The 27,259-nt window shown below is 42.3% G+C and overlaps 1 protein-coding gene across 22 annotated transcripts in view; it reads left to right on the top strand.

Moving 5' to 3' along the window:
- ADGRL3 (adhesion G protein-coupled receptor L3) overlaps positions 1–27,259 on the top strand; it is a 515,916-nt gene that overhangs the window by 443,106 nt on the left and 45,551 nt on the right. For all 22 annotated transcript variants that reach the window (XM_030492003.1, XM_030492008.1, XM_030492007.1 and 19 more), the window contains 4 exons: positions 5,883–6,092; positions 6,594–6,814; positions 14,236–14,302; positions 15,674–15,765. In XM_030492003.1, coding sequence (XP_030347863.1) covers positions 5,883–6,092; positions 6,594–6,814; positions 14,236–14,302; positions 15,674–15,765 — 590 coding nt within the window. The remainder of the gene's footprint in view (positions 1–5,882; positions 6,093–6,593; positions 6,815–14,235; positions 14,303–15,673; positions 15,766–27,259) is intronic.

Here is a 27,259-nt window from a genome sequence, read left to right as displayed (position 1 = left end):
GGTTGAGACCTAGTTGTGTCTTACTGTTTCTAGCTCTGCAGGGCTGGACGTCCTGCTGGTCCTTGTATGTGTGTTCCCCAAAGCATTGACCCAGATCTTCTGAGGTAGCCACTTTTGGGTGTCCAACCTGAAAACATCTAGAGCCTGGTTTCAGAAAGATGTACTCTGAGCCCTTTCTTTCCTCCTAGTCTAAAGGGTACATATTTGCTTAGCGTTGCCCTTTTTGACTCTCTGATCTGCAAGCTAGGTCTAGTTGCACAATAAGGAGCTGTGCCACAGAGCATGGGGACAGCATCACCCTGCAGTGTTTTCTGATCCTCTGGCCTAAAATGCACAATTCAAGTAGCTCCCATTGCAAGTGCTAAGCCTTGCCCTATGTCTTGTTGCTACCCCTTTCCTTTCTGGCTGACAGCAGGGTGAACACGAGAACCAAAGTGAAGGTAGAGGCCACAGTGTGGTGGAGCTATGTACCAGCTGTCTCCTGGCATCAGGCTGGATAAGACCACCCGTGCAACAGCAGAAACTGACAATGCTGTGACCAGATTTTTTCCGGGAACTCAAATTAACAAGCTAGCAGCTTGACTGGGTAGATGTCTACACCAAGTTTTGCACAGCTGCCATCGCTCATTTCTCAGGTTGGAGATGCCTTATGAGTAAGCAGAGCTGCGCTGCCTTGCTAAATCCAGCCAACACAGGAGGGCAGGATGATTGATGCAGTTATTGTCACAAGCCTTTCCTCCTGTCCGCAGATGAATCTCTCCTCAACTACATCTCAGTTGCAGTGGTATCCGTTGGTGTCGGTGAGTACGAGAGAAATGCTGGGCTCTTGCTACATGCCTTCACCTCCCTATGTGTTATAATCTCTACACATTAACACAGAGTTTGTGCCACATAGTGAGGTAAGGTCTGTACCCACTTCTCTGTGCTCACCTGCCCCCATACTGCTTTATTCTGGCCATGGAAATTTCTATGGCTTGCACTGGCTGCTGCTTCTAGCAGTCACTGGAAGGCTGTTGCATTTTGGGGAGAAGTTTGAGAGAAAGGGTTTTGCTAGGAGGCCTTCGTCTTGCTGATGAAGGCAGAGGAGGAGGAAGATGGTCTGTGTGACCTGCGCAGATTATGAAGGCAGCTTTGAAGACTCAGTCAAGGAGAGAAAAGGTAGCTAAACCACCTTGCAGGAATGCTCAGTGATCTAAGCCTTGTTTTAAATGGTCATAGTTGGAAGACTGTGATGTTGCACAGTGGCTTCAGGTGAGAATTAAGCTCTCTTTATGACAGCATCACCTTTGCAGAGCGCAGAGGGGAAATGTACCAGGTCTGTAGGTGCTGTGTCTGCTGTGGAGCAGAGTTGCCTGCCTCCCTCAGTGAATCCCTGTGGAAGAGGGAGATGATGGGTGCTAAAGCAGTGGCATCTCCCCAGCATGTATCCCTCTTGACCACAGAGAAGGGAAAGCCCTCTCAAAACCTCTCATGCCTGCATAGCTATGGCCAGCCCAGACACTCTGCGGGAGCCCTTGGGGTTTCTTCCTGGTCCATGTAGTGCAGCTGATGTTTTTGGCACATCTGCAAAAACATTTACTTCTTCAGTAGCACTTTGCAATTAGCCATGAAGCACTGTAGCCAGATTGTAGCAGTTATCCGCTCTCAATAATAGCAATGGGTGAAAAAGGGCAGAGAGAGCCTGCATGGCCCCAGATAGCCACAAATCTAAGGAGTAGCATCAGCATGATGGAGGAGTTCAAACCTGTCCCACTTGGGTCTCTGCCCAGCCCAGCACACTGCCAGCTCCCACCAGGCACTGAATGGTCATATCTGAGCTAGTTGATGGCACTGTGTTTTTATTTACTGCTTGCTTATTCTTTCACTCCCAAACATACTACTCTTTTCATTCCTGGAGGGACAGATTAGGCAAAGGTCCTATGCTGCTGGCAGCTTGGTTTGGCTGCTGTTTTCTTCTACTGATGTTTTTAATAAGGAAGGAAATGGTTGTTCATCTCAGGGAGAGCCATTCTGTCATAAGTTGACATTCCCTGGGATTTGTTTTTATTAGCTCTGCTCTGGTTTATACGCACTGCCAGAGCTGCTCATTGATTTTCCCAGCCTGGATAATATCTAGGCTGCCTGCCCACCGTGCTGTGGTTACTACCAGAGCTCCCATAACTCCTCCTGCACAGGTTTCCATCGGTGATCTCCTCCTGCACTTCTTGGTCCCACTGGAGCAAAACCAGGGCTTTGTTCCAAAGCTGGGGAAATCTTCTTTACTGGGCTTTGGGTCAGGCTCATGCCTAAAATATAAATGTAAAAGGTTTTTAGTATAGAAACCCATCCATTGAAGTGGATTCTTTCTTTCAATTACTCAGTAAGTCATTCCTGTGCTGCAAGTAATCTGCATGTCAGTTTACCTCTAAAGCTAGTGTAACTTAGTGGTAACAAAACTCACTGGCTTGCATTCTTGGCCATGGTCTTGACAGCCATGATGCATTTGGGCAAGGAGGTGTTTGATTCATGCTGTCGGGAAATTGTTCCTTAGACTGATGTCTGGTATCTCCCATGGGCTCTTCTGGTTGCCCAGGTGTTTGTCGAGATTATGAAGAAGCAAGAGTTGACTGTTATCAGTACACTGGTGGTTTCAGATGTATTTTGCATGCCTTAGGGACCCTAGGGCTTGCACGGTTCTGGAAGGGTATTGTTAGTATGTACGTCAAGGTTATTTTATCCTCAGTCAGGGAGTGCTTGAACAGCACTGCATAGGATAAAGGGATTTGCTCCTCTTGCATGTCTCTGCAGATGAGGGACCAGGCTCGGAGTTTGCAGTCCAGGTATGAAATCTTTTATTTATCATATAATATACCTGGAATGTACCACCTGTGTAAACCAGGTACATTGCTCCCTTGTTTGTCACACAGCAACCAGGTGATGGCAAGGATTATCTCACAGCATTGAGAAGTGATTACCACAATTCCTTCTTTTCCCATAATATTCTGCTTTGTGGCCTATGGCAGAGTAGTTTCAGTCTTCAGCAATAGGTAAATTCCCTTTTGTTGGACTTGTTGATGTAAAAGCTCTGGATGTGCCTGGCCTGGGGACAGTTGGCACTGCCATGGGAAGAATGCCAGTGTTTATCAACTCCTCCCTGACCCATCATCTCTGCTGCGGCAACTGAAATAGGGCATCCCAAACAGGATGGAGCACACTCAGCCTTTGAAATCCAGCTCACTCTTGGACTGTACTAGAAAAGCTACAAATTCATATTTTTTTCCCCGAGGTGTTTTTAAATTGCTCTTGTTCCCAGTTTATTGTTATTATTCTGGTTTGTTTGTGCTTTTGTGAGTTTGTTGAGTTTTGGGAGGGAGGTTGTAATTAGAGAGGAGTTGTTTTTATGGTTGTTTCCCAGCACCCCAGGGATGTGTATTATGTACATAAAATAAGTATTATCATTACAATTAATATTAAAAAGAAGAGTAGTAAGAGTGATAATAATAATAATGCAGCAGTGAAGACTGCGTTTCTTGCTAAGCATGGTGAGCTTTGCGGGCAAATGGCCCTTCCCTGAGGAAGACCATGAACCTAGATGGCAGCATAGCTCTCCAGGAGCAAAATCACCTCTAATTCCTGCATTGTGTCTTAAAGTCAGCAAGGATATGTTACAAAAGCTGAGACTTGTGAGGTTCATCTCATGTAGGGGAGTAAGCCCTCAGAGAGTTTTTCCTATGCCAAGCTAACTTTGCTTTGGGATAGATGAATCTGTGCTGTTGGCCACATCCGGATGGGATGGGTGCATCTGGCCAAAGTCTGCCTGGTTTCTTTCTCCTTGCATCCACCTACGTTAGCTGCCTTGCCTGACTCACCCAGCCCAGGAGCTCTTGGTCACTTCAGTCTGGCAGGGTGATCTAATCAGGTGAGCTGGCAGGGTTGTTCAGGGCTGTTCCCCAGCAACCTCAGACAAAAGAAAGAATAATTTGCAAGGTGCAAGGTTTTCATTAACATTTTTTTTCACTGAGTTAAGAAGGATGGATAAGCTGGAATGACACAGATGTGCGCCTGCCAGGAAAATGACATGTGCTTCCTCTTCTCAGTTTGCTGGGTGATGCTGGAGGAGCTGACTAGAATAGGCATTTCTGTCATGATCTACAGTTAGCACACAATGATTTCTTGCCTCTCTGTTGGCCTTGTGACCCCTAGTTCCTTAGATACTGGAAATACTCAGGAAGAGCTGCAAGAGCATTTGAGGAAAGGAGCTCTCATCTCTCCACCTCCAAGTCTCCCTGGAGAGAAAACTTCCAGCATGGAAAAGATGGAGTGGAAAGTCACTCCCCGTCTTTCATTATTATTTGATGCCTATCATTCATGCTGATAAAGCCAAAGAGCTGAAAGGTTTGAGCTGTTTCTCGCGGATGCTGACATAGCAGAGTGTATATCAGGAAAGGCCTGACATTTGATGTGGCTTTATCATTGGCAAGCAGGCAAATAAAATGGATAAATTAATCACCTTTTCCCTCCATCTGTCATAAGCTTTTATCCCACAAAGGGAAAAATGTTTCCAGTTTGTCCTGGCTTTTTGAAGTGTGACACTATTGTATTTGCCAGCCTACATAATGCCTAAGTCATCAAAATGCTGGAAGTGGAGAGGAATGTGAATACCGCTTATAACAGCCTGGAAGACCACAAAGCTGGGTTTCAAGCCTCTCCAGTCTATTTGAAAAGCCCCCAGAGATTTCCAGCCAATCTTTCCCTCAGCTCACTGACTCTAACTGCTTAGCTCCGAGCAGCCGTCTTGCGTATCACCATGTATTTCTCATTTCTTATTTACATTTAATAAGTAATGATATCTCCAATTTCACTGCATCTGGTGGAAACCTGGGGTGTTACGGGCAAGTTTTACAGCCTGAATAAGGAACAAAGAGGTGGGATGCCCTCGGTGTCAGGGTCCCAGAACCCCCTTCCTCTTTTCTGGGAGGGATGTGCAGTGTAAGCACAGGAGCAATTCAGTGGTGTTTTATCAGCAGAACTAAGAAACACCTATGCTGCCGCTTGCAAAACTTTGTTGCTGGGTTGCCTGAGGCTGCCACTACAATGGCCATGTTTGCATGGCTTTGGGGTAAAACCGTGTTACAAGTTCATCACAGGGAATTTCACTTTCCAGGCTGTAAAATCCCCCTTCTGTTACAATTTAAAAGCAAATTAATGTTAAAAGGTCTGTCTTTTTTTCTGGGGTAGCATTCCAGGGATCAGTCTGACTTCCCAGGAGTTTTAAAATATAGCTCTATGGTTTGAAAAACAAAAATTCAACTTTCTTTTGCCTTCCCTCGTGGAAAAGACAAACCAAAACAAAACACAAAAAACCTCAAGACATTTAAGTGATCTCTTTCTGTCCAAAGGCTCTAAGCTTATACGTCTCTGTGAACATTTAAAGAGAGTCTTTTTTCACTGTAAATGGTTGTAATGGACTTGTGGTTGCAATCTCACGATGTTGTTAGCATGAAACATTTTTACACTGGAATCACAGTGTTCGATAATTCTTTATACTATGGTGCACACTCCTTTGCCATGTTTGCGAAAGATGGAGCTGTACACAAGGCTAGCTATGATATCTTGGTATTTTCAACAGCAGCATAATTGTTCCTAGGGTATTTTGGGGTCTGAGTCTGTTCAGAGCACCTGCAGCTTGCCGGACACTTTGGAGTCCGCGTTTCAGGTTGCAGTTTTCTTGATGTGGGATTCAAGTTTAGGTCCATTTAGTCTTTTTTCTACTGGTCGCTCGTGCCACAGTTTGGTGAGTGGATACAAATATTTGGGAAAGGGCCTCAGACAACCTCACTGTGTCTGGGATGGATTAGAAGTCATGCAGCATGCAACTGATTATTTGTTTGTTTTATCTCCAGCACAGCGATGCAGTCCATGACCTGCTCCTGGACTTCATCACATGGGTTGGCATCCTGCTCTCACTGGTCTGCCTCCTGATCTGCATCTTCACCTTCTGCTTCTTCCGTGGGCTGCAGAGTGACCGCAACACAATTCACAAAAACTTGTGCATCAGCCTCTTTGTGGCAGAGCTCCTCTTCCTTATCGGCATTAACCGGACTGACCAACCGGTAAGAGGCAAAGCACTTTCTGCTCCTACCACAGGCTCTCATCTCAGTGCATATGGGATGTTTGACCATGCAGTGAGATGTATTCCAGCACTGCCTTAATTCCATACATGACTTCTCGCAGGGTTGGGCCCCTGGTGTTAACTGTGAGTCATATGCTGATGCCTACTGTTATTTCAGAGGCTGTATGTGCATTATTTGCAAAATAGGTGTTACGTTTAATAAGCAGGTTGCAAAAGTGCATTTATACTATGTACATCTTTACATTTTTATTTGCCAGATTGTGTACATACATACCTTTCTATCTTTGAATATAATTTATGAATGCAAAAATGTGTCTATTTTAAAGTAGTTCATGAACATTTTCCAAGTGGAATAAAATTTCTTCCTTTGGAGAAGAGCTCCCTCGTTCTTATTAAACCTCCCAGTAAGAGTAATCCTAACTGTTGCATTAATTCAGCATGGTACAAACACCTTCCCTTGCTCTTTTCAATCCGCATGCAGATTGCCTGTGCCGTCTTTGCTGCCCTCCTGCACTTCTTCTTCCTGGCAGCTTTCACGTGGATGTTCCTGGAGGGGGTGCAGCTCTACATCATGCTCGTGGAGGTTTTTGAGAGTGAACACTCCCGGAGGAAGTATTTCTATTTGGTCGGCTATGGCATGCCTGCACTGATTGTGGCTGTATCAGCAGCGGTGGACTACCGGAGCTATGGCACGGACAAAGTGTGAGTGGGATTTGGCACTTGTCAGAAGAGATGGGAGTGGGGATGACAAAGGGAAGCAAAGAGCCCAGAGACCTGGCAGACAAAGGAAGCTTCTGCAGAGAGAGCTCAGCCAGGAGGCATGCCTTGCTTTATCTTTGTGTCTCTAACACACTCCCTGATAAAAAAGGACAAATTCCTCATTATGAAATTATTTGCAAAGGTATTTTCTTGGGGATGTCAGTTGGGGAAAATTCTATCACATCATTGCATAACATCAGCAGAGGTGGCTGTCCCAAGTCTCAGTTTGGTACTGTATCAGCAAGGTCATCCTTCTTCTCTAACCAAAGAGTATTTTTCATTTGGATGATGAAACACTGCTTTTTTCTTCCTCTTTTTTCAAGTGTTCTGTCAAATTAACAGATCCTGCACACAAAATAGGTGGTGACCATGGAGTGCATTAGGCTCTTTGCAAATTGGAAGAGCCACATCATTTATCATTATGAATATTCTTGAATGTTTTCAACATTGCTGAAGCTGGTATCAAAGCACAGCTCAGATGATCATGCAACACTGTCTAATGGAAAACACAGCGAAAATCAAGCCTTTGATTTTCCTTGCCAGCTTTGTTACAATAGCACTAACAATGTGTTTTTATTTACCTTTTTTTTAACAATGTGGAGTTTTTTATTTACTTTTTTTTTTTTCCTTTCTGTTGTTGCGCTGCCTTTCCTCTGTCATTTTAACTGAATTAAATCAATCTGAAGGCCTATGTATGCCTCAATCTGAAGGCATACATAGCAATGAGCTGGTAGCATTTTTAAAGATCTTTTTTATCATAGGTCAGGTCAGGCCATGGCAGTAGTTGATATTCTCTGAAATTCAACTGCAGAATTTTTGCCTGAAACCTTATTGGCATATATTAACCTGATTCCTTGCAGAAGCAAATCTGTAGAGCAGTGGAACTGCCCATGATCCATTACCGTGCCAGCTGGTAGGCTTGCATCCCAGCTGGATATTTGCCTCATGTTCCTCCCATGAGTAGGTGAATAGCAGCCTGAATTTGTATAAATGTCATACTTTGTGGAAAGGAAATGGCACACACAGTTAAAGACGGGAGGGAGTAAGTTTTCAAGAATCTCTACTAATTTATACAAAGTAGTTTGACTGACTTTGACAGGCTTAAGGGGCAAAGAAAAAGTAACACAACAGCTGATTACAGTTTTTGGAGAAGACTATTTCCATCAGCTGCTGCCTGCTTTCTGACCCAACCAACTCTTCCATTCACATCCCCACTTGAGCCGTATATAGGCTCCCATTGAATCAGATATTGAAACATTCTGCCTTCTACCTTTAGAGAAATTTATTTTTACAGTGGTGTTTCTACAGAGGACCTGTCTCTTCACAGTGGCCTGTGTGGGGCACACTGAGCCTCAAATACGTTAGAGATGAAGGATCATGAGTCCAGCTCCCTGGAAAGCCAGATAAGATGCTCCTGCAGATCTGCCATCACTGGACCTGTGTCCATACCTATCTGGTTCACAGTCTGGTGTTTTAGTGGCTGCCTTCCATGCTGTTCACCCTGTGACTTCTGCAATGTTACTGTTGCAGGACTTGTAGCACCAGAGTGATCCTTTTGACTTCTCTCAATGTTTTGGGCTGTCTACTAAGAAAAGCCAGCATTGCAGCTAGTTTGCAATGAAAGCTAGCACCAACTGTGTTCTCTTACAGTTGGGTGTTGAAGAAGTCTTACGTCATTCCCTTGTTGACCACAAGTCCAGGCTGTCACTTTGGACATGAGACAGCAGTTGATTTGCATCCACCCTCATCTTTGCAAAGTCCCTTGTGGTGCTCTGTATGGGCAATCAGCATACCAGTGTAGGTTGTGGAGATAGTCGTACACAGCTAATGGCTGTAGAGAGTGGGAACGCACCACGCCTAACTGCAGCTCCCACAAAGCACCATGGCAGCTTTGCATTGCTGAAATGTTTCCGTTCCTGTTAAATGAGTATATGGACCTTTCTGAAGCACAGCAAAATAAACATATTCCATGGGATACACTACCTTTTACTATCAGGCTTTGGATGTCTAAATGTTTCCATGGTATGGAAGATAGAGGCAGAAAGTTTGGCTGAAATTCACTGGAGGCGAACGACAAAACTTTGCTATCTTTGTATTGAGGAGGCAGCAGTCCTATGTCTGTGCCAGTAAAATCTCTCCCTCCCCACAGCATAAAGTAGTATTTTTCATTATTAAACATGTATATATAATATTTTGCAAATAAATATTTACAGAGATTTGCAGAACCAAAAATATTTATTTATAATCTCGAATTCCAGAGTGCAAAATTTTATCACGTTCCTCTAGTGGAAAATAAAAAACATACAATATGTTTTGTATAACTATCATGCTCCATCTGGTTGATGGATGATGATGTATTTTTCTGTGTAATGTTATTAGAAGGGTAGAACTGATTAGAATTTGTAGTGAACTATATGCCAGGCATACATAATTTGATTGCAAGAAGTTGCTAGGTTTTGCCAGGTTTTGTAAAACATCCTCTGGAATATATTACTTGCCTTCTTCCATTATTTATTGCATTTGTTTAAGCAGGACTTATGGAGCTGTTAGTGTTATTTGTTTTTTGCCTGGTATTTGGTGCCACCATTCATACATCTCAGAATGATTTGCTTAGACACCCAGTGTAGGTTTTCTTGATTTCATTTTCCTTTCCAAATCCAACCCTCCTGTAACACATGTCCAGATTACATAGCCAGGAACAGGCAGCTGTTCTTCTCTCTGTTTCTTTGCTCATTACTTGGTGCTTGTGATTTTCTAAAGCATCCCATCCTAGTATTCATATTGGCATTTTGGAGTAGCTGCACAGTAAAGATACTCTCTTACACTTAATTATTTTAAGGATTGGAATTGATCCTGTTCCTTTTACTACTTTTTGTTTAAGAACAGTTCAAACCACTCATATTAGGTGATTAATTTGCTTTTATAACCAAATAGCAGTGTAGTGATTCCATTAAGAGATCATCCCATTCAGGCCAGTAGGCACTATTCGTGTGAGCAAGCTGTTTGGCCCTTTTCCCCCAAATAAGTTAGAAATCTTGCATCTCACCTTGTTCTGATTGTAATTTCTAAAGTAAAGGTGAAACGCAGGAAGCCCCACTGCAGACAGTGTGGTCCCCCAACACTGCCTAATTCTGGCAATGCTCGTGAACTTTCAAGTAACCATGTCTTACGGGCCAGGTCTTCAGATGCTGAGTCTTAAATGACAATATCTCAAGTCAAGTTTTGCTGCAAAAAAAAGAAGATACTGGAATTGCAGTTTTAGAAAGTTACACTCGCCTTGTCCTGTGTGTTAACCAAATCCATCCATCTTCTGGCCAGATCTGATGTCAAGCACTGCAGTGAGCAATGCTGTGAAACGCAGAGGGGAAATAGCATTTGCAGTTGTTCTTAGTGTTTGGAGATAACTTGTGTCTAAAATTCAGTAAAAGCTGGATTAAGGTTTTAGCAGCCTCCCTTTGAGAGGACTCACTCAAGTAGCAGACTATCCAAAATCTACAGCAAGAAGCCATTCCATATTCCTGTACTGTCCAGGGATTCATATCAATGCCTCTTACAAATATCAGAGGAAAGCATCTATGCTTTGAATGGCTCAATATATTTTAGAAAACATAGGTATATTCATCCACTGGTCATCAAATTCATCGTGACAGGAATCTCTTTATTGTTTCTCCCCCCCTCCCCCCCGGCCCTTTTGGTATGCTATAAAGCAGGATATACATGGTAAGCAATCCAGCTGTCAGAAAGCAAAATGAAAGCCTGGTGTATGTGCACAGCCTCCAAGTCCATCAGCCAGCTGCCGACATTTTATGCATGTTAATGTTGCTCAGAAAATAGCTTCTAACAATACAGTCTGTCTTGGGTGGCTCCACTGAACTTGTTTTATTTTCAGTGTTTGTGCCGGGTATTTGGAGGAGGAAGCATGAGCAATGCAGATGCTGGACTGCTTAAAGCAGAAACTATATTGCACCCTTGAAAGGCATTGTGCATACATATCCCATTACAGCACCCAGACAAGGAGGCTGCATAGCCATGTGAAACAAACCGCTGAGCTCCCATGAACAACATGATGTGTTTAGGGGTCTTCAAATTTTACGGTCCAATGGCAGCTAATGATTGTTTATTGGTTGTATTTAATGCACACCAGGGATAGTTTAGTATTTGATTTCTCTTCATGCAGAAAATAGAGTAAAACCCTTTGTAGTCTTTATTACTTGAGAAAAGCTTTAGGTGAATATAACAACTTGTCACTGTGGAAGAGGAAATTAAAAAGTAAGGGAAAGCAGCACCACGGAGCTTGTTATGAGCACTGAATATGCTGGTGTGACTCTTGGAAGAGGCAGTGGGGTTTTGAACAGCATTCCCTTCACCCACAGATTTTCAGATAATCCACTCTGCCTTGCAATAAGCCCTGAAGCAGCTCGTTTGCTTAATGGCAGTGGAGTCTAAACTTGTAATGTGGTAAGTCCATGTTCATGGTGCAGCTGTGTATGGGGGGTCAGAAGTAACTCAGCAGCCCAAGATTAGCAACTTTGGGAAGTGAGTTGCCTGATTGCTTCCTTGTTTCGAGGAGCTCGTTTATGCAGCTCATTGTGCGTGTGGTTTTTTGTCTTTTAAGGGAAGAAAAGCTCAGTGTGGCACTTGTCTGATTAGCAATTTGCAGCTCCTCCACGCAATTGGCGGGATGCCTGTGTTTTAATGTGTTGGTCTTAGTTTGCATTTTTAATGAGATATAACTTAAATGGGTTCAAAGTTGCATCTCTTCCTGATGACCACAAAAAACCAGCTTTTTAAGCCCTTCTGAGGATTAGAGACAGTCCTGAAGCTTTCCATTTAGTCACTTAAGACTCTCATAGACACAGTTTCATAGAAAGGTGATTTTTCTATTCAAACAAATAAAAAATGACATCACGTTCTTTAAAGTGTGCATAGAGGGAGGAAAAAAAAAGCTTTCTCTGTTTTTTGCAAGCTCTACTCTTCCTCAGATGAAGCCATCTCTTGTTGAAAGGGGACCTTTTGCTCCATGCCTGTCCCCTGCTTATTCCGAGGGCAAGACCTGATTCCTCCACTGTTTCCCATCCACAGCATCCATCTCTTATCACTGAATTGTGCTCCAAAACCAAGGAGATTTTTTAGGGGAACAGGGTGGAAAATTTTATCCATTTGGCTGTCTGGGAAGGAAACCAGTTGCTTCACGCTTCTTTTGCTCAGTCCAGCACAGCTTTTCCCTCATGCTGTATTTCAGTTTTCACTGATTTTTCCTGTATCCCAATCTATATGCATTCAAAACCAGCTGTGTCAGATGTGACCATATGGCTGGCCTTCATGCTTTAAGAAGTAAAGAGTAGGTTTATGTATTTCCTCTTCCCTGAGCTTTCTAAGAGCTGGCTCGCTCTTTGAGCTGAAGGAAAACGAAGTTGCTTGGCAATTAAAATAGACTGTGCTTCTGACACCTGTGAAAGTGTGGGCTGGGGATGTTTTGAATGTTAAACTGGCAAAAAAGTTCAGTTTGTTTTAATTAAAAAAAACTCAAACAAAAAAAAAAAAAACCACACCACCCAAACCCACCTCTGAGTCCTCTGCCACACATCTTATTATCAGTAGAAAAAACTTGTGGGTCTGGGTATTCCCTGATGTATAAGTGTCAGCTGAGGCATAGGAACTAGTTACACTTTTTTTTCCTATGGGATGTGGTACGTATAAAGTCTGAAATTCCATATAATGTGTGAACTGCTGCTATGCAGATAGCTTCTTTCAGGGATGGAGAGAAGGACTTTTTACAGGGACTTTATCATCCTTGAAACCTCTATTCCTCTGTAAAATCTAGTTGCAATTGGGCAACATTTCAGATGTTATTATGGGTGATACACAGATGTCATGATCGCATAAACCCTTTCCTATAGTAAATCAGACTCTAATAGTTTCTAGTCATTCGTGTGGTTCCATTACCAGCTTCATCTGAATCACCTTGAACTTCAGCAGCTGAAGAGGAAACAAGATTTCCCTGCAATTGCTCTGAAAGCCCTTGTTTGCCTCTTGCATTAAGATTTTGATGCTGTCACATGAAGATTTTGGATGAACAGCTGCAGAGGCAGTTCAGGAGTGATGGTCATGGAAGTGATGGCATTTTAATTTGTGACAAATAGCAGCACAACTACTGTATATAGATTGATAGGTCTTCAACACTGATGAGACCTGAAATTTGTATGATATGGGAGGGAAGTGAGAAGCTTTCTCTACATTTCATAATTTATTCATATCTTGGCTTCTCCCAGTCGTAGAGGTTCAGGGCATGTTTTATTCTGTCGGCAGACTGATCTCTTCTGTGAGGCACAGACCTTTCTGCCTATTGCAAAGTCCATTGGAAGGGAAAAAAAAATCAGCTTGTGCACTAGAGCTGTCATTTGTGAGAACTGCTATCTCTTCCACCATGATAAATTCATATATACAGGTCCTGTCTCTTGCCTAATTCTGAAATTCCATCTGATTTTTAGTATAAGAGTGGTTTTATGCTTTCTTAGTCCTCTGTATATAAATGGAGCTGTGATTTGCAGCATTGCAAACATGACAAGATATTATTATTTTAAACATTGTGCAAAAGTTCCTTGGAATTTATATTCGTCTGTCTTGTAACCAGTCACTTCTATTTTATCTTCGTGTCGCCTGCAATGAACTAGGAATGGAAATGTAATTTCCCAGGAGCCTTAAAAAATGTGGGGAGTATTAAATGCAGTTGAAATTAAGTGATTAATAATTTAGTTTTAGGCCATGAATCAACTTTATGTGATAGCACAGACCATATGCAACCCTCAAAACATTAGTGGAAACAAAACGTTCCAGAGGTTCAGGGAAATAAAACACTCTAAAGGGGAAGTTGCTGAACCTAATTAAACCTCAGCCTTCTGTTACCCAAATCATGCTTCCTATTTGCACCAAATTTGCTCTGATCTGCTTGCTGGAAAAATGTCATCTTGTTTGACAATTGACAGACAGCTTGTGTTGCATCAGAGCTGGAGAGAAAAGAGGAGCATAAAGCAAAGAAGCAGCTCCATGGATCCTCATCAGACCCCTTCCTTAAAAAACCCCACAGTTCTAAGTTTTTTTTCTGACAGATGTAGAAAGCCTTAGCAGCCAGGCCTTGTGCCATTTTCTCCCTGCTTCCTCCAGAGGTAATTATCTTATTCCATCAATAGCGCTGTCAGAAATTGGGCACATAATTCAGCATTTAAATGAACAAGCAATGTAATATTTCCTGTCTCCCACCGGCGTGTTTTGCTGCTCACATTCTTCTCTGTCACTCTCTCACTCTTGATGTATGTCCTGGGTGCAGTCCTTGAATGCCTTCTCTCCCCTGTGTTTCATTACAGATGTTGGCTCCGACTTGACACCTACTTCATTTGGAGCTTTATAGGACCGGCGACCTTGATAATTATGGTAAGAACTCCTAATTAACTACTCCATCTCTCAGGTCAAGAAATAAAACTTTTGCTGTCCCTTTACGCTTTATCTTTAATTTACACAGATTAATTTCAGAAAGTCATGTTCTTCTTTGACCCCACCTGGCACAAGCAATTAGACCCTCATTAAGAGAGGCTCTTGGCATTGCAAAATACTTGATCAAAATGGTCTGGGAAGCTTCAGAGTGGGCGCTTGCAGAGTTTTGTTTCTACTGCTGGACATTTAGAATTGCCAAACTATTTTGATGCCCCTCACCTGCCCCGCTTTTGCATTCTAGAGCAAAGCTTTGTATTGATCATGCAATAAATCTGGGTTGGGGGGAATGAAATAAAGTCCAGACTGGAAGAGAGGTTTGATAGAGGGTTTTCTTCCCTAGCAGAAGATGAAGCTCATCTGACTTCATGGTTAGCATATTGCCAGTGTATCAGCTAGCACAGCAACAAGGTAGAGAACCCAACTTTAGAGGCAGCTGGAGTTTTCTTATACTTTAATCACTGCAATATGCCTTAAATAAACCATCCTTTGTTTTGGATAGACTACAGGTTGGCTAACACAGCAAACCAGGCACTCTCATGTCAATGCAGACATTGTCCTTGCTTCTTCTGCAACTGGAAGCTGTTTCAGCAGCCTTCCACATAAGGGAGGGGGCAATGCCGCCAGCTGCAACTGTTGGGAGTTTTTTCCCCTTAAGGAATTCATTCATAAGAAGTTATCTTCCCTTTCTGATTATGTCTCAAACCCTGTCCTGGGCTTTTAGGGAATTCCTTTCCAAGAAGGGGCAGACTTGTTTAACATTGAGGCATTGAAACACCATTGCATCTTTTACAGAACAAATCAAACTCTTTTTCATTTTCATTTTTCAACTTTGCATTGTGCTAAGGATCTTCAGATGTCGTGATTTCCCTGCCCAACTCCCTTGTTACACTATATATTCACAGAAAAAGATGCTTTTGTGCTTCATTACAATGGGGCTGGCTAAGCAAGATGCTTGGAATGACTTTTCACAACTGTACATCTGTAAGACACAGAAGAGCAGTTATAGCAAATATTTTTCATTGTCCATAACATCATTTGAAGCACTACACTTGATGTTGGAACCAGCCCTGTATCAGTAACATACACAGCGCCACAGCTTTCATAATGTTGTGGCATCGCCAGTCCTGCAGCCTACAGGCCAACTCACCTTATAAAATGCTTGGCAATTTTCTGTAATTCAGTTGTTATAAAACTGCAGTGAGAGCTAATTTCCTACAGTGATTCATCTGTTACAGAGAAGAAGCTGACTTTCTCCCCATTATGTTGTGTCATGTTACTTAAGCTTTTTTTTTCCTTCCCCCCCCATTGCAGCTTAATGTCATCTTCCTTGGGATTGCTCTCTATAAAATGTTTCATCACACTGCCATACTGAAACCCGAATCTGGATGTCTTGACAATATCAAGTAAGTTGTTGTGGTTTTTTCTTTCTCTCTACCTGTTTCAGTCTTCTGCTCTTTATGCCCCTATTCATTTCTGAGGAGCATACAGGGAACCAACTCTGCCGGCAGCAGTGATAACAGAAGCAATGTGTGTTGTTATGGCACTACAGAGTGGTTTTTAATAGGTACCAACAAGTGGCTGATGATGAAGCACTGTCTTTATTGGGATTTGGCTGCCAGCGGTGTCATTTTCCATTCAATTTAGCATGAAGGAAGCAAAGTTGCATTTGGTGTCCTTGAAGCAGGTAACCTCCTAGTCCCTCTGTGTAAAAGGAAATTTTGCCCGATAATTACTGGCTAATTATTTCAGTCTTTACAGGGAAGGTGTTGAAATTGTTGATCATTACTATTTCTCTGTGCTCTGAGGGTGGCAGCCTTACTTCTTTTCTGTTTGTTTTGGACCCTGACAGATTTAATGACCCAAATTCTCCCCAGAATCTGATTAGTTTCAACAAAGTTGCTGGGAGTTTACCTGGGGATGCCAACATCAGAGGATGTGCTTGCCAGACAAGGCATGTTTTGCCCTTGGACTTGGTTAACATCTGAGCTTGGGCATCTTACTGTGTAGCAAGCTACTTCATTATATTGATAGAATATTAGTCTCCATCAGTGCCTGTTTATTCAAGTACCTCTGGCATTAATTACTCACTTCAAAAATACAAGTGGGATTTCAGGTACAGTGCGTGATAAGATGGGGAGCCTGCTAATTAATAAAGCCATCTAATGAACTTCAGGAGGAGGAAATTGTTGGAAGTCAGTGCTTTACTGCCAAGCCAGGAAAGGATTGTGTTGTACAACATGGTTGAAAGTTGGTTCTCCCTTCTCTTCTTTTGAAGAGGCACGAGGGTCGCTTGCCTAACAAGCAAGCTCTTGCAATGACTGAATTGCAGAATTGCGAGGCAGTTGTCAGCAAGGTTATTGTTCTTACTGCGAGCTGCTCTTGCAGATGTGGCTTTAATTTAAATTAGGTCATCCCCCCTTAAAACTTCCCCAGCAGGCAAAGCCTGCAGTGCCACTGGCATGCCACGACCTGGCATGGGACTTTGGGTGAAGTTTTAGTTTCTTAGGTGCAGCTACTTCTTCAAGGGTTTGGGGGAAGGGGGACCAGAGCCTGCACAAACACAGGAGGCCCCAGTGAGGTCAGGGAGCTGCAGGGCACTCATTCACCGTGTCTGTCCCAGCCCAGGTTGTGGGCAGGATGCTCTGCAGTGTGCCTCTGTTTCTCCTGCCATAAATCAGCTAATAGGGGAAATTAGAGGAGCAGTCTCTCCTGGATGTCCAGTAGTGATGCCAGCATGATAGTCTTTCATTTGGTCTTTGATGAGGTGTTGAAGGAATGGTACATTTAATAACACTTTTTAATGTGACTACCCATCATGCGTTACTGCTATGGGATTGCTTGCTGAGAACAGCCTTTGTAAGGTTACCCGTACAAAATCTGTCTAGAAAGCTTTGCAGTATGACATTTAAATTAAAAAAAAAAAGGGGGGAGGGGGCGACAATAACAACAAAGCCTGTATAATTAAACACAGAAATAATAATTGCCTACTGTATAATCTTGCTTGTGCTAATCTCTAGAATTGTTGTTTAAAATGCCAGGAATTTATACAGCTAGTTACGTTAATTCTAATGTCATTGTGAAATAATTTATAGCTCCTTTGGCAGATGAGTATCTATTTCTGATTTGACTTCATTAAAACATTTTGAAAACACAAGCAATTTAAATACTTCTAAGTATGTTGCTGATACCCTTCCAAATGTGTTGCTTCATTGCAAATGATTTTTTTATGCTTGAAAAAGTAAGAAAAACCTAATATAAACTCAGGAAGACCCCAAGTTCACCCTAAGAAGTTTATCAAAACAAAAATTTCAGAAAGGACTTGATTGTAATTTCTGAGTACCTAAGCAGCCTAAATCCAAGGCATGTGTTGTCTCAATATTGGTTATGCTTCAGTTAGGAGAAAGTGCAGATTTTTAGCAGAGAAGGGAATCCACCTTTGAGGGAGCTTTCCTAGGGATATGAGAGGCTCGCAATCTCTGGAAAACTTTTTGGTAAGATCACAGTTGTCTTCTAGGTAAGACTGTAGTCTTTTTCTAGGTAAGATCTTGGTCTTCTTCCAAAGTCATTGGCTGTAGCTCAGTTGAAAAATGTGAAGGAGGTACAGCAGCTCTGGAATAAAAAAAACACAGACCATGGTATTTCACAGGTGACCAACAAAGTCCTTTTGAACTTACCTCTGTGGGTCTATACAGTTGGTGAAGACACTGAGATCTGTTTCTCAAGACATGCTCTGCCTTTGCTGGCTTTCAGCATAGTCGCAGAGCCTCATGTCTTGTCTTATCAGTTTATATTTAAAAGACCAAACCAAACCAAGGGCCTGCATTGGGAGGGCCCCTTGCTGCCATCTGCGTGTGACAGCTTTATGGCTCGCAGAGAGCTGAATGGGAGTTTGTTCTCCCAGTTAATTTCCTAGCACTGTTCTATGTTAGGCTGTGGTGAAGCTCTCGCAACATAAATCCTGAGCCTGTTCAACAACAGCAAAATACTTGATTCCCTATGGCAACGTAAAAATAAAGGCCATAAAATATTTTAATAGGCTGTTAATAAGTGCCTCTGCAATCTGGTGCTTGCCTATGTCACTTTAAAGGTTAGAAATACATTATGAAGTATAGAAAATAGAGAACCAAATAACTCCACTTAAATTAATGAACTTGATAAGGGATCAGGTGTCACCTGGGATACCTTTAATTACTGCACCAACAGAAAAGCCATTCAAAGGGCAGTGCCTGAACCAGATGCTGTGTGGCTGAAAGATTTGTAGGCACTATGCAAAGTTGTAAAAATAACTTCTCTAACCTTCAGGAGCAGTCCCTGGATTATTGTGCCAGAATAGGAGAATCTGACATTCCGTGGTGGAGCACTGGTTACCCAGGGGTTACTGAGCAAGAAATTTGATGTTCTGGTACAGAGCTGGTTTATTCTTTACCCGCATTAACTTGTCCAGCATAGCCCAGCACTTTCAAGAGGGAAGTAGAGTGGGTCCTTCCCCCTGTCCCGAGAGCATCCTCCTTGTATGGCAGATTGGTACTGAGTCGATTCAGTGGGATGCCCCTGCTGACAGTGAGGTTCATGCTTTTGTCCTACTTTTGAGGCATATGGCCAGAATATATGAGCTTCTGTACACAGGATATGTTGTTTGGAGCTGCAAGAGTTTCTGTGCCTACTGCTGATGCCAGGAGGGCAGACTAGCTCCCATTTCACAACACATACCATCACCAGAAGTAGCATACTTTTACCTAGGACCCTGAAAAAGTTCAGTTTCTCTTCTTCCTTCAATAAATTTAAAAAGGAATTTTAAGGGTTCAGCCAGGGTGGGGATCTCTTCTGCCTTTTAAAGATATCTTTAGTATGAAGCTACGCAGACAAGGTTACTGAAACATCTGCCTCTTGGGTGGTGTGTGCCCGTATGCCTCCCATAAACACAGGGCAGGAGGAGATTTTCCTTTTCAGCGTTTTCCAATGGCTGTTTCCACATGCTCAAGGTCCACTGTCGCCATTTCTCTTTCATCTCTTCATGGCTTGTTGGCAGACACAGGTGGGCAGTGAGGAACACTGTTTAGTGTTTAGTAGCTCTGCCCACGTCACTTGTAACTGGCTCATGGCCTACAAGAGCGTAAGTGGGATGCAAAGGGTGCACAGAGTTGGTCGCGAGCACAAACTGATTAACTGTCAACAAATGTAACCAAGAAGACGTCATTTTGGAGGATTGATTCCCCCAGCCTTTACAAGCTTGCAGGGAAGACAGATCTTTGAAGCCAGGGACTACACAAGCTTTTTGGATGGCAAGAGCCTGCTGTGCTGTTTGCATGTATAGCCTGCAAGGTGGAGAGTATAGGCTTATCAATGTGGTATTGATGCACTCTTGCTAGCAGATGGCTACTTTCAAGGACCCGTTACCAGCTGGAATACTTTAGAGCAGCTGTGAGACTGTTTTACAGGAGGTTGCTGCCATGTGGAGTGATTTTAGAAGCTGAGCAGCTCAGTCACTCCTTCACGCTTTTCCATTGTGCTGGGTAGATGTTAGATGTGTGAAATGTCTCAGACTGTCTTAGACAGGACTTCACTGAATCTTTTTTATGTTCACATTCCTGTAGGAAGCTTTATGTGACAAAGGAAAATACATATATATGAATAGTCCAGCATGGTTCTTCAGTTTTCCATCCATCAACTCCTTTCTGGGTGGTCAGGCATGTACTGTTGACTGCTTGTGGTCCCCGCACACCAGGTTTTCATCTGACCCATGCCAGATGCTGCAGCAAGACAAACCATCCACGTTTCCAGATGCTTAGTCCCCATTCTCTGTGCAAAATGGAGGGTTTCAGATGAACCGCCTCTCCAGATGCCTTTGTGTGGTGTGGCAGTGCAATGCTTGTTCTGCAGTCATTCAAATACTGCTGTTCGAGTCATCGTGATGTTTGTGAAGGGAAAAAAGAGGGGCTACCATGATGGTAATCCAGGTGTGCTCTTCTCCATATCTACTGAAATCTGAGGTCCTGTCTTTGCTGTGTGCTGTTATTGTGCACAATATAGAACACGTTAGTTACTGACATGGAAAACTGGTAGAAAATTGGGTGGGGAGAGCACTTATTTAGTTAAGAAAAGGCAAGTCTTATAAGCAGATTGAAAGGATCTATTAATGGGGCCAAGTAGCTGCTGTGCCTGAAGTTACAAAGGGCATCCCCAAATGGCTGGAGGGGAGAGTGTGAAACAGCATTTCTCCTAGCAGAGACCAGAAGCCATCCTTTCTCTTCCTTACAGGTACTACTATTCCTTTGAAGTTCCCGTGGGCACCCATCCCCTCTGCCCAAGTGCTGCCTGGCTGTGGTAGGGTTTGTTAGCATTTCCCCCAGCCAGGCCAGGCTTCCTGACATTCTCCTGCACTGCAGTATGTGGCAATGAGATTTTATTTACTTTGGAAGAGCAACATGTTGGCTGTGGCTGCCAACTGCAGTTGTGAACCCACTAGAAAGAAGGCAGGAGGCAAAGGTCTTTGTCAGCTTGCTTCTCTTTTTATCCCAGTTTATTGCATTATTCTTTTAGTCAGGGTATAGCGTGGTTTGTTCCACAGGCCACCTGGATGCTCTTTAGAAAGCAGAACTTGTCGGGACCTCCTTCAAAGAGGAGCGTGTTGGGCTGTAGTGCTGGGTTTGTTGGAAAAGCTCATCCAGAGCAAGAGAAACCCACCTGAAAGTCATTCTGGAAATTTAATTTTCTTTCTTGCAGACAGGGAGACTCAGAGTCTTAGCTGGGAGCTCCTTTTGTTGCTAAAGAGACACTTAATTAGAGGCCTTGAGATAGTTTAATCTTGGCATTAATCACTGTAGTTTTGTTGCAGCTTTCTTCCCTCTTGTAGAAATCTGCTCCCACCCCATCTTCTGCAACAATAGAATAAGCACTATATCAAAAACCTGAAATTCCCTGGTAAAAATATATTTATTTCAAACACAGAGGAGAGAACATCTTTATGTATTGTGGTCAGATTCACAAGAACGCACAATGCAATACCATTAATTGGTGTGATGCAGAAATGTCCTGCACTGCAGCCTTCATAAATCAATCCCCAAATGACCAAAATGAGCCTTCCTCAGCTTGCTGGCTGCTACCTACGAATGGTCCCTGCTTGCAGGGACCTACAAATGGTCTGGGGCTAAAGGCACACGGCCTTGATTTAATGGATGAATTAAAAAGTATATGTTCTCCCATGTTTCTGACTTGAAAAAAACTTACACCATTCTCCTTTAATTTTTATGTTGTTTTCTTTTTCCATGGGAGTCTCTTGCTCACAGGCTTACAGAAATAAATCTGAGAATGTGCAACCTAAGAGCCAAAAGTAGGAGCCAAATGCAAAGACTCAACTTTGATTATTAATATATAAAACCTCATAAAGCCCAGTCTGGACTGTTTTAGGGAGTGTGGCCTAGGGTGGGGAAGGCAAGGGGCAATGAGGATCAGGCATAAAACTGAGAAGCCCTTTTTGAAACTATGCCTCCTTTACAAACCATTGCCATATCCCACTCTTCCCATATGTTGTATGGGTGTAAGTGATTATCTGCTCATTTTCTTGCTTCAACATGCGTATTTTATTTAAAGAGACGTGACTAATCCCAGCCCCCAGATAAGCTTGTTGTTTCAGTCCTGTGGGTTTCTTAAGTCATAAAAAAATCTTCAGAGTTAGGTAGAAAATTGAAAACAAAGGTTAAATAGAACTTCCAAAAATCATCTGAGGAAATGCTTGAATTAAATCCTTGATTGAACACAGCAGTATTGTGCTGGCAGGAACAGGGGTTTACCAGTCTACTTTTATTTACTCAGCTGATTGAAATGCCAAAAAAGTAAACATCCTGGGTTTGGCACAGTGAGGAACGAGTTAGACTTTTGAAAATGCAAGATTTCTTCTCCTTTGGTAGGAAGATCTTACATTACCAATGCAGAACAATAATTTGTAACAGGTATCCTTTTACTAAAGGAAGATTAATTTGTGCTTTATTATAGTCATTTTAGAAACAAGTGAAAATAGGGAGACAATAAGGATTATTTCATCTTTTTCTGTTGGGATTTCAACTCATCTGTCAGTTTCTAGATCTTTTTTGCTTAAGCATAAGACTCTGCAACTTGGAAATAGTTTGTGATGCCAAAGGGTCTGAAATTGAATATTGCATTGAATTCACCCGGGGGATTTGAATTGCAGAACATCAGCACTTTAATCCTTCATTACTTCTGGGTTTGTGATTGTTTGGGAGTGCACAGCAAGGACATGGTACAATGAAGGGGTCCAGTTCTTGAAACATGTCCAGTGCAGCATCTGAGTGTAAGGCCCAATCCTGGCCTTCTGCATTCTCAGTTCCTGCTGAAGTAAGGACTGAGGGTCTGTGCCAATGTGCAGACTCCTTCCTCAGAGCAGCAAGCAGGGAGAGGAAGTGCACCCGCGCAGCTTTGAGGATGTGTGTGTGTTGGCAAGAGAGGTGTAAAGGACAAGGTACAAAGGGTTTGAAACAAAAGCTAGTGAATGCAAACACTTACAGTAGCCACACCGAACCTCTGTTAAACACTACCTTAAATCCTGACTGGCCATTACCTATAACTTACAATGTTAAATAAAATAGCAGTGCCTGTAAAGAATGACCTTTCTGTTAAGATTTTCATACAGCTCTACTAACAAAATAGAAAGACTGAGTGGGCTGTTCAAGAATAAGGTGTTGAAAATCTCTCCTTCCCCACCAGCTTTGTTATATACAGTGTTTTTGGACTCCTCTGACTTCTGGGGACAGCAGGGTCAGAGCACAGCAGATCCAGGGATGCCTTTTGGAGAGGAATAGTCCCTGGATTCCCTCTCCAAGAAAGGACAATCTGATCCTAGGGTACAAAAAGAGAGCCCAAGCCAGTGGGTTAGCTATTTAGCTGGGTCTGGATAAATTTCTAAATTTAGCCAGGTTTGGATAAATTTGGATAAGAAATTGTGTGTTTTATTGCTGCTTGGGACAAACAGGCAGCGTGTTCTCTGTCACCAGAAAACTTGACAGGAGTGTTTTGCAACAATGACCAATAATCTGGGTACTTCTGAAAGTGGGGAATAGCTTTTTCTCTTCCTTGGAAAACCTCCACCTGTGCAAAGTTCAGATGTTAGCCATGGAGTACTGAGCCAGGCATTAGAAACTGCCAGCCTCGCTTTCCTTGTACAGGAGCTCAGGCTGTGATCTTTTGTGTTTCACTTGACCTTGAGAGAGAGCACTTCGCCATCGCAAGCCTGATGGTCAGCTTAGCGTCTCCCTGGATCCTGTATAAGAAAGCACCATGCTTCCTAGTCCCCCGGGTAGCTCACTGCTGCTCCTATATAGCCTTCATCTGCATGTCTGCAGGAACAAACTTTGAACAGGAACGTAAAGCAAACCCAGATAAATCACTTGGAGTTAGCACAAAATGACTTACAAGCATCCTACCAAGAAAAGATATGGCACATTTATATTTTGCCAGAGTGCAGTTTGTGAGCACCTCAGAGGCAGAAACCCTCCTGATGCTGCAAAAACATCTGTGATTGCCCTGATGCCTTTTTCACCCGGTGATGTTGATGGCAGCACCTGATTTTGTTTGTTGCAATCTGCTGCTGTTTGAGTTTTTCACAGAAGGATTTGGTTAATATCTGACTGTTTTGGTTTTGGGTTTTGCTTGTTTAGCTATGGGGTTTGTGATGGCTGTGTTAATGTTGAATGGTGATTATAAAGCACTAATCTTCCAACTGACAGGTGTCATCCTTTCTGAATTAAAAAAAATCCCAACTATCAATCAGTGGTTATTGATTTGAGAGAGTATCCTGGAAGATATTAAATACCTAAGGTCTTCCTGTGATCCCGTAAATCATTATTATTGTTTTAAAAGGCCATACATTTAAAGTATTCTGTCGGCAAGCCCTGATGGTGCTATTGGGATAGCACAAATGTGTCTAAAGACTTTCCTGACTCTGTATCATGTGGAAACAATCACACTGATGTGGTTACACATCAGTGTGGCTTGAATAATCATGCCATGCATTTGCAAAGTTAAGAGGAAGGAAATAAATAGGGTAAGTAATTCTGAGTGTAATTAATTACTTACAGAAAATGGGATGAGCTTAACAGAATCGCTCTTTCCAATTGCAATATTTAAGAACAAATCTCAGAAAGCAGGCCATAACTTCCCTGGATGAGTTGAGGGGGATTGCCTTTGACAGAAAAAATCAGGCATAGGTTGCCCGGAATCCTGGGCTTGGGCATCATGTAGGGCCAAGGAAGGTTTGGCCTCATTTGTCTGAATAAAATTTTCAGAGCTACTGGTGGAGTTCAAAAGTGGCATTCGATCTATAAAGTTTCCCTTATCCTGAAGGTAGAACTCCAACCGAGACATGCAAAGCCAGGGGTTTCTTCTTGCAAATGAAGCTGTTACAGGCCCGCTGGTCCCTGCGGTGGTTACAAAGGTCTTCAGGGGACCGTTCACCTCCTGTCAAAGATGGTGCAGGAGCCAGAAGATAAGACTTGGAAATGATGGCTTGAAAAGCTGCATGATAAATACTAGCAGCCTAAGGAAGACTATTAGGAATACGCTTAGCTTCATGCCATCAAGGTGGTAACTTTGTCACAAAATGCGAAGGCAACATCCTTTAAGCACTCCTTTATTGCTTACAATTGATTTTTCTCACCATGAAGATGCTCCTTCACTAATTAGCGATGAACCCGTTTACTTTATGAGGGGAGTGCTGGACTTTCCAACTCCTTCCTGTAGATTTTCAGCAGTTCAATAAATCAATCTTTCCTAATCCTTGAAATTTAAAAAGAAAGGGAAAAGAAAACAAACATCTGTACTGCCTTATATTGGCAGGCAGTGGGGAGACACAATAGCACGCTTTATTTTGTCTCTCTCTTGTGCTTGCCTGCAGGAAATGTCTGTCTCTGAGCTTTATTTGCACCATATTAAAATGAATTCCATGGGTCTTTCCAAATGCTTTTGAGGGGGCACATCATCCATCTATTTTTATTTGGGTTTCATCACTCCATAACAGCTACTAAAGGTCCTGTGTACTCAGTTTGGCATTTTTGCTTACTAGCTAAACTGTGTTTTTTGGGGCCCGAGCACTGAGTCCATTTGCGTACTGAGCCTTTTCTTGCTGCTGGAGAGATGGGAAAATACTTTTAGTTGTCAAAAGAATGATAAATTAAGTTAGATAAAGTTAAACCATAAAGGGTTGAATAAAATGATAACTCCTGAAGTTGATTAGCTATGTAGAGTTTTATTAAAGGCCTAGTTTTACTCTAAAATGTGGCTTAAAACCTACACTCTTTTAAATATAAAAAATCCAAAACAACCCTCTTTTCAAAATGTAAGACTACCAGCCACTGTTCTTTTTAAATAAGAGTTGAATAGCTGCTTTTTGATAATGGGCTTTCTTTGTTCAGCAGCATTTTAGGACCAATCTGTGTGTAAAGGTGAATTCTTGCCTTAAATTCACCTTAAATTTCAACTTTTCCTTCTTAAAAAAAAAAAAAAAAAAAAAAAAGAAGGCTTTAGCAATCCAGGATATTGCTAATTTACATACATAGAAGTGGTCTGCACCATATAATTTAAGTTGCAGATTGTCTGTGCCTCTGTATTGGACTGTCAGTGTATATTCTGGCAATCTGGCTGCCTTGTGTCAAAAAGGTACATGTTGGGGTTTTAAAAGGGTAGGCGGCATGAAAGGGGTTCCTGAGGTTAGGGTGTGTTGGGTTTGAAGTTCCTTAAGCATCTAAATAAGGTTAGAGGGTAATTTTAGCAACTTTTAAGAAAGTATTGGTCTGGAAATGTCACAGGAATATAGAAGGTGATATGAATGATGCTTTCTCATCATTGGAGGAGAAAGTACTCTGGGAAATTGAAAGACATCTAACTTAAATAAGATTTTGAAATAGTTTTACATGATGTGTAATTAACCTTAAGAAGTCTTTGCCCCAAGGTAAAGTCAGGGCTTTTTTAAGATTAGAAAATGAATTAGGTATTTATATGGATTGTAGACCATCCACTATTCATCATCTGGGCTGTGAAGAAACACAAGGAAGGTGAGGTAACATTTTGCAGATTAAAGGAATAACGCAACCACTAAAGACGGGCTTTTAAACTTCAGGTATTTGAAAGTGAAGCCCCCACCAAAGCCATCATTCAGGTTTCCTCTGCAGACAGTAGAGAAAGGAATTTCTTCAGGGAATGGCGAAGCCTCAGCTGCCTTAAATACCCATTCTTCTGGGGAATAAATTGCTCTTTGAATGTATCAGTCTCCCATTAACTATGGAGGGATCGCAGTCACGTAGTTTAAATTCAATGGCCTGTATCCCTTACTGCCAGGAATTGGAAGAATATTCCCCACATCTGGAGAAAGCACTTCAGATGTAGCATCTCGTGCTAGACTAGATTTTGCAATGATTTCTGCTTTGACTAGTATTTGGTTTTACCACTAGTGAATATAATCTCAGTTTTCCAGTTAGCAGCTCTATTTTCCTGTGAGCTACAGCTCTTCCAAGGCTTTTCTCTTGTCTAAGTGATGTTTTTTTATGTATTGCAGATAATGACACATATTACTGTAGCACTGATAGGTTTCACAGACTTTACAAGAGAAAAAAAAAAACCATTTTGGAGTAACTTTTGTCAGGCACGAATTGTTGCTAACACAAGAGTTAAGCTTCTTACAACACTTGAGTTGTTAAAATGAAAAGGAATGATCTGTATTTCATGAGAGATATGAAAGACTATGTCCTACTGGCCCTACATGTAAGGATTTGAAGTGTTTGGGAGTTCGGCATCTTTGAAAATCTCACTTCCTAGGCACCTGCTTGTTTGGGCGGTGGGTCCTAGGCACATCCAGGTGGGAAAGGGGGTTCAAACTGCTCTGGTCTTTTT

This window comes from Strigops habroptila, chromosome 7, assembly GCF_004027225.2.
Source record: "Strigops habroptila isolate Jane chromosome 7, bStrHab1.2.pri, whole genome shotgun sequence".
NCBI lineage: Eukaryota > Metazoa > Chordata > Aves > Psittaciformes > Psittacidae > Strigops > Strigops habroptila.
Note: the sequence above shows the minus strand (reverse complement) of the source record. Positions and strands in the feature narration are given on the sequence as shown.